At 41.4% G+C, this 6,608-nt stretch overlaps 2 protein-coding genes across 2 annotated transcripts in view; one reads left to right on the top strand and one right to left on the bottom strand.

Moving 5' to 3' along the window:
- The first annotated feature begins 485 nt into the window (after nucleotides 1-485).
- s1pr3b (sphingosine-1-phosphate receptor 3b) lies at nucleotides 486-3,988 on the top strand. The gene is made up of 2 exons (XM_004549618.4): nucleotides 486-722; nucleotides 1,131-3,988. The coding sequence occupies exon 2, from the start codon at nucleotides 1,203-1,205 to the stop codon at nucleotides 2,334-2,336; it is 1,134 nt and encodes a 377-aa protein (XP_004549675.1). The 5' UTR covers nucleotides 486-722; nucleotides 1,131-1,202; the 3' UTR covers nucleotides 2,337-3,988.
- A 1,206-nt stretch (nucleotides 3,989-5,194) lies between these two features.
- Nucleotides 5,195-6,608, bottom strand: part of shc3 (SHC (Src homology 2 domain containing) transforming protein 3) — a 30,656-nt gene continuing 29,242 nt past the window's right edge. Inside the window, exon 13 of the mRNA XM_004549620.3 lies at nucleotides 5,195-6,479. Within this exon, the coding sequence (XP_004549677.3) occupies nucleotides 6,351-6,479 (129 nt within the window). The 3' untranslated portion in view covers nucleotides 5,195-6,350. The remainder of the gene's footprint in view (nucleotides 6,480-6,608) is intronic.

The following is a 6,608-nucleotide window of genomic DNA, read 5'->3' as shown; positions in this document are numbered from 1 at the left end:
AAAATATTACCAGACTGCTGACTTCCCACTGGGATTCATCATTACCTGAACCAGGTCAGAACCTCCACTCAACCTAAATTTAACAACTCAATTTAAACATTGGACTCACGTGAAATAAGGCATTACAGTCCTATCAGAGTTTTAAGTAGCCCAAAGATATATATTTAACATTTCTGCTCACATTAAGAGTCACTGTTGTTACCTAGTGAGCTAGCAACGCTACCAAAGCTCTTTAAACAAACAAACAAACAAACAAACCCAAAGCACTTTGGTGCGCAGGCAAACGATAAAAACAAGTAGGTTTGCACCTTTGGTTCCACAGTTAATAAAACCCTAAGTAAGTGTTTTGTTGTGAGTGCTATAACGAACATAGCAGAGGACAACGTGTGAGAATGAATCTTTGCATCTCGTGTCCACAAACATAGCTCCTGTCGGTGATGCGCTTCTGACCCCCTAGAGCAGCCTCCCTGCGCTCGCAGTCCGGGCTGAAGGAGGGGAGGGAGGGGTGTGACTACCAGCCGACCGTCGACAGCTCCGGAGTTTCCAGAGCTCAGTGAAAAAAAAAGAAAAAAGATGAGGAGCTGCTCTCTTCTGCCGAACAACGAAGAAAGACTTAAAGTTCAACAGAAAAGAAAGGAACTCAGATAATCGACTGCGATGAAATGTGCGTCCAAAAGTGCGGGATTGACTTTAAAAACAAAGCGAACTGCGAGCATCCAGAGGTAAGTTGTTTTAAAGCTGCTGGTTCTTTCTTGGAGATTTAGACAGCTTGAAGCTGCAAAAAAAAAAACAACCACTCAGTAATTAAACTGGCGCTATTTGCTGAAATCCGTCGATAATTTACACGTGACGACTGTGCCAGAAATATGCTAATTTTATGCATAATTAGGTGTTTTCAAATGAGCGGCTTCGATTTCCAAGACTTCTCTGTTTCAAAGGAGAGGGGGGAAAGCGACATCAGAGTTTATTTCAAGGTGTTTTTTACAATAGCGAGTGTGTTTCTGGTGAATAACCTTTTGTTTCTATAATTAGTGGAATTTAATCAAACAAACCGCACAAGGACAATGATGGCAGCATGATGATCTGTAAATTGGCTGCTCTCTAAAATAACGCTCAATCTACTCCTGCAGTTGAACACAGTGGACACCGCGCTCCCTGCTCGAGTCTGACCTCCAGTGTCGGCTGCTGGTATTCTTTGGACAATGATCAACTCTCAGATCCAGCTCCACTACAACTACACAGGAAAGCTGGCCAACCGACCAAGCAGTGGCGCGAGCCCCGGCACTGTGGACACCAAAACCGTAGTTTTCCTCATCGTTTGCAGCTTCATCGTCTTGGAGAACCTCACAGTGCTTGTAGCCATATGGAGGAACCACAGGTTCCACAACCGCATGTACTTCTTCATCGCTAACCTGGCAATGTGCGACCTGCTGGCTGGAGTCGCTTACCTGGTCAACCTGCTCCTGTCTGGAGAGAAGACCCTGCAGCTCTCACCTGCTCTCTGGTTTGTGAGAGAGGGGAGCATGTTTGTAGCACTTGGAGCCTCCATTTTCAGTCTCCTGGCTATTGCTATAGAGAGACACCTTACTATGATCAAAATGAGGCCTTATGATGCGAACAAGAACTACAGGGTATTTCTGCTCATAGGGACCTGCTGGCTGATTGCTATATCTCTTGGAGCTTTGCCTATTCTGGGCTGGAACTGCCTGAATAACCTCCCTGATTGCTCTACAATCCTCCCTCTTTACACCAAGAAATATGTTGCTTTCTGCATCACGGTTTTCATACTTTTGCTCTCAGCCATAGCCATCCTGTATGCCCGCATCTACATCTTGGTCAAGTCCAGTAGCCGAAAGGTGAGCAAGCACAGCAGTTCAGAGCACGCCATGTCCCTACTGCGCACTGTCATCATTGTAGTTGGAGTTTTCATCGCTTGCTGGACTCCCCTCTTTGTCCTGCTCCTGGTGGATGTAGCGTCCGAGCAGAGGTCCCCCATTCTTTACGAAGCCCACTGGTTCATTGGGCTGGCGGTGCTCAACTCCGCGATGAACCCAGTCATCTACACTCTGGCCAGCCGCGAGATGAGGCGAGCTTTCCTGGGTCTGGTTTGCGGCTTTTGCTACAGGGCGAAGGCGTCTGTGAACGGAAGCGGAAACAGACAGTCCCTAGAGCCCAGCCGCAGCAGGAGCAAGTCGTGGAGCAGCCAGAACCAGCAGGGCTCCAGGCAGTCAGAGCCGGAGAGAGGACAGGAGTCAGACAGGGGCCACGGAAAGGTTTCAGTGGTGGCTGGAGCAAGCAGAGGTACTGCTGAGGCTGCGAGTGACAGAGAAGATTAAAAGGAGACAGGAGTAATTTACAATAATACTCTGAGCTTAAGGGTTTGTGCAGTGGTCACAACGGAGAGCATTGTTCCCAAAAAAAGTGTTTCTTTAAATGAAGGGTAGACTTCTGACATTAGCTGCAGGGCAGTGGTTTCTTTTTGCTATATGTTCAACATCTGTAATGTATGGCTCTTTCAAGTCCAGCCTCCAGTGCTCAAGAGTTTGGAGTCACATTGTCCTTTTTTTGTTGTTGGGTTTTTTTGCTGGATAACAGTCACTTCCACAGATGACTGGTGCTCTTACCCTCAACAGAAAGGACTTTTACCTCTGTAGTTGCAGCTGTGAGCTCCTATGATAAATTAGAAGTGAAAACTTACCCGCAGTTACGAAATAAGTGCAATTATATCACTGCAAAAACCAATGTAATGAAGAATGATTGTAGACTATTATTATTGCAATGGCACACAGCTGAAGGTATTTATTAATCGACGTAGTTTGTATTTAATCAGTAATCCTACGGTATGCTGGGCAGTTACTGTAATCTGCATTGTATAATAACCAAGGCAAGAGTTACTCATTGTGAAGAAACAAACAGGTGCGTTTTTTGTATTATATCAGTAGCATTGTGCTCAAAATGAAAGCGTTCGTGATACAAGGGCTCCATCTGCTGGTCTTACTCAGTACTGCTGCATGTTCTCTATGCAGCTACAGCAGTTCTTTGTGTGCGTTTGTTTTGAGCTTTAAAAGCATGACGCTAGAAAGCTGAAGACTGTAAAGAGGCACGTGAATGCAGCATGTGAAATACAAATTGCAGATATTCATGTTAGATAAAAAAAAATCTGCTTTCACTCAGTAAATTAAAATGGAAAACTATTAAATTTACTGTGTAACAATTCATTAGAATCACCTTGTGGCCAAGAGAGTGCAGCTCTGCTTTGTTTATGAAAGGAACTTATAAAGGCTTGGTTCACCAATAAAAGTATTTACTGTGTAATCTAGCCATGCTTTTGATTTTGTTAGTCAAGATTTAGAAGCATGGGTGTCGCTGTAGCTCACCTGGCTGTACAGGTGACTCAGTGCTGAAGGCTGCTGCAAAGGTTCGGCTCTGAGTCTGACCCAGACCATTTTCTGCATGTCCTTACCACAACTCTTTTCCCTGCTTTCCTGTCCACTCCCTGTACTGCACCATCTAATAAAGGCTGAAAATGCAAAAAAAAGAAAAGGAAAAAAAAGATGTAAAATGTTACCGGTATGTTTTAACGATTTCTGGAGGCAATCGAACACACAATGCATATACACTAAGTTGTGTTTTCCGTGGCTCACAACATCTATTTCCTAAAACCAATTTCCAGTCACTGTGGACAATCCACAGACCGCACCTGGAACTTATTTACTCTTGCTTGTCATGGGAACTAATATAAATAGTGCGGACTGTGGATGACCCAGAGTAACACATCTCAAAGTCAAGTATATGTGAATGTGGGTAAATTAAAACCACCTGCGCATTTTAGATAAGAAATCTGTGACTCATGAGCAGAAATATTAATAACCGAAACTATTACAGCAGAGAAACAACAGCGATTCTACACATTCACGGTTTTATTGCCAACAGTCATACAGAATAATGATTAACTAATACAACCAAAAGATTAAATCTGTAAACATCATTTGGACTTGTTGTCTCTATGTTTTTATTTCCTTTTTCCCCCCAGTTTTTTTAAATACCTGTCCCAAAATAGTGAGTTTCTGTGTGATTTCCTCTGACAAAGATTTATATTTAGAATCTCGAAATGATACATTTATAATATATAATAGAGAGGGAAGGAGGGAGGGTGGGAGACAGATAGTGAGAGGGAACAGTAGTCTCAAGCAGCAACACGCAGCAGGGCAAAAACACAACCTCTAGTGAACAGGCATGCCCCATTGAAGATCAGCTATTGCACTTTGAAGGAAGAGAGAAAGGAGAAATTAAAAACAAACATTGTACAAATAAAAGGCACATTTTCATCAACAGAAATCTGGAAAGACGCCATGTTCTTAGTTTTTGTCCCAGTGAGGAGTTTGGTCATTTCTTTAAGTCTCAAAGCTGATCCTCGGCGAGATTCGAGTACGGTTGCTTTTGATATACGCTTTGTTTGTTTGGTATTTTGTGTTCCTACAAATTCAGATTTTAGAAAAAAAGCTTCTTCTTTTTTTTACATTAGCAGAGTGCTTTTAAATAATTTAGCACATTATTCTTTCTTCAGAGTTATTTGATTTGATGAAATTATGTCGCAAAGAAGTGGAGAATGCAAAAGTAAATGACAAAATTCTCTTTGTGTCCTTCTCCATTGGGACACAATGAATCAAACACATTAACCCAAAACAGATGTGGTGGATGTTTTGTTGTTGTTGTTTTTTTTTACATTTTCATAAGGACCCCAGTGCTGTGGGTTGTGAGATGCATGTACTGTACACTCCCTCTTGCAGCAAAACACAGGCACATTATATTACATTGCATCTGTCTTGTCAAACTCATTGAACACATGCTGATTTGGGTTCAACTGAAGTGATCCAGTGCATATCAGATACAATGCCCCATTCATTTGGTATCCATCGGTGTCCTGACATTAGTAAGGATAAAAGCATTAAATAAAAGAAAAAAAAAGTCAGTTTCCAGTGCTGCTGTGTACCACTTCTATGGGCTTTTTAAAAACAACATAAATACTAAACTGTCCAGAGGAATGAGAGCATACAGTGGATTGCAAACTGAAAATTAATGGTTAAAAACTGGCTTAAAAGCTGTATTTTCCTTTCAAACGCAGTGTTATCCAAAGCAGATGCAACTGACAGGGGTAACTATCCAACTCTAGGGTGACATCTTGTGGCAAAACTGTTTTTATCATAAGATGTCGACACTGAGAAATCAAAAGCTAACAGTAACTGAAAACGATCGAAAACATTTGGCGTAAACGCAAGACACTCGTCTGACACGCGTGAACTAAGTGACCTAACTTTGTTTTGTGCTATTGGTTTCAGATCCTTCAAATAATAATAGTAATAATAATATTTAAGATTTTAAAGGTTCACAAAAAGCTGAAAATGTGAATCAAAGATGTGAGAATATCCATTGCAAGCCCCAAAACTAATCACCGACTACACACCTAAAATAATTCAGCGAAAAACCAATTCGGAAATAGTTTGAAAAGCATATATTTTTTGTCTTTTTTATTTTTTTACAGTGTCAGCATACATAAGCACCTCTTTCAAATAAAGGGGTATCAAGGTCTACGAACATGGCCACGAGAACGGTTGATTTTAAGTCATGCGACTGCAGTGACACGAGAAACTACTTCATAAAAAACGTTATCGTTAAAGCCATTGACAGCACTGTGAAAGGGTGGCTGTTTGCACCCCCTCCCCCCACCCAACAATTTGTGACAACTGCAAAGCAAAAGAAAAGAAAAAAAAAAAACACATTCAGGCCTAAACCCCGATAAAAGCTAGGTTTTTCTTATAGTTACTAATAAGCTGTCACGCTGTTGGTGAGATTAAAGGACGTTTTTCTGAACGTAATTTCGTTATAAAGAGCGTTTCCGTTTCCTCAACCTCTTAGCCGACGGTTCCTGTAGAAATGTGGTTGTGCTTGACAGACAAAACGAAAGTTTCAGATTTTTATTCTAAAATACTCTTGTTAATACCTCTTTGAGGTTTGATTTGCGCTTTGTCTAAACTACAAGAACAATAGTCTTTTTCTTAATCTTTTAAAACACCAAATCGAGATATTGTGTCCAAATGCACCTAAGTCTTGTCAAAAATATAGCATTTCAGTCATCACAACAAAATAATAACAGTTCTCTATTGTTTTTTTTTTCATCTTTAACAACTCCTGCATCTTCCAGCGTCTCCGGTTAAGTAACTGCAGATCAGTTTGTCTCAATAACTCTTTGAGCGAACTGAGCCTTGAAGCATCGACTCATGTTTCATCTTCAAGCTCTGTAGTGAGAGGCCACTTTAGCGCTTCCTATTATCGGTCAGGCATCGCAAGCATCACTGTTTCCTTCCCACAGGCTGTAGGAGACACAGTTCACTCCCGGCTGAAACAATCGGCAGGTTGTTGTCACGGTGATGGCCAATAAGGTGGCTAATGCTGTCAAATATGTGATCTTTTGTCCGTACCTTAAAAAGAAAAAGGAAGACAGATATTCAGAGTCTGCTTTGGTCTAATGAGAGTTTCAGCTTTTACTTTCATGCATTCACAAAAGAGTTAATGAATCAAGCTCCGTGTGTCCTGCTACACCCCCCTCA

The sequence above is a fragment of the Maylandia zebra genome, linkage group LG7 (genome assembly GCF_041146795.1).
Source record: "Maylandia zebra isolate NMK-2024a linkage group LG7, Mzebra_GT3a, whole genome shotgun sequence".
Lineage (NCBI taxonomy): Eukaryota > Metazoa > Chordata > Actinopteri > Cichliformes > Cichlidae > Maylandia > Maylandia zebra.
Note: the sequence above shows the minus strand (reverse complement) of the source record. Positions and strands in the feature narration are given on the sequence as shown.

What these genes read in the sequence shown, in the direction of transcription:
- s1pr3b (XM_004549618.4), top strand. Translation starts at nt 1,203, where the DNA reads ATGATCAACTCTCAGATCCAGCTCCACTACAACTACACAGGAAAGCTG.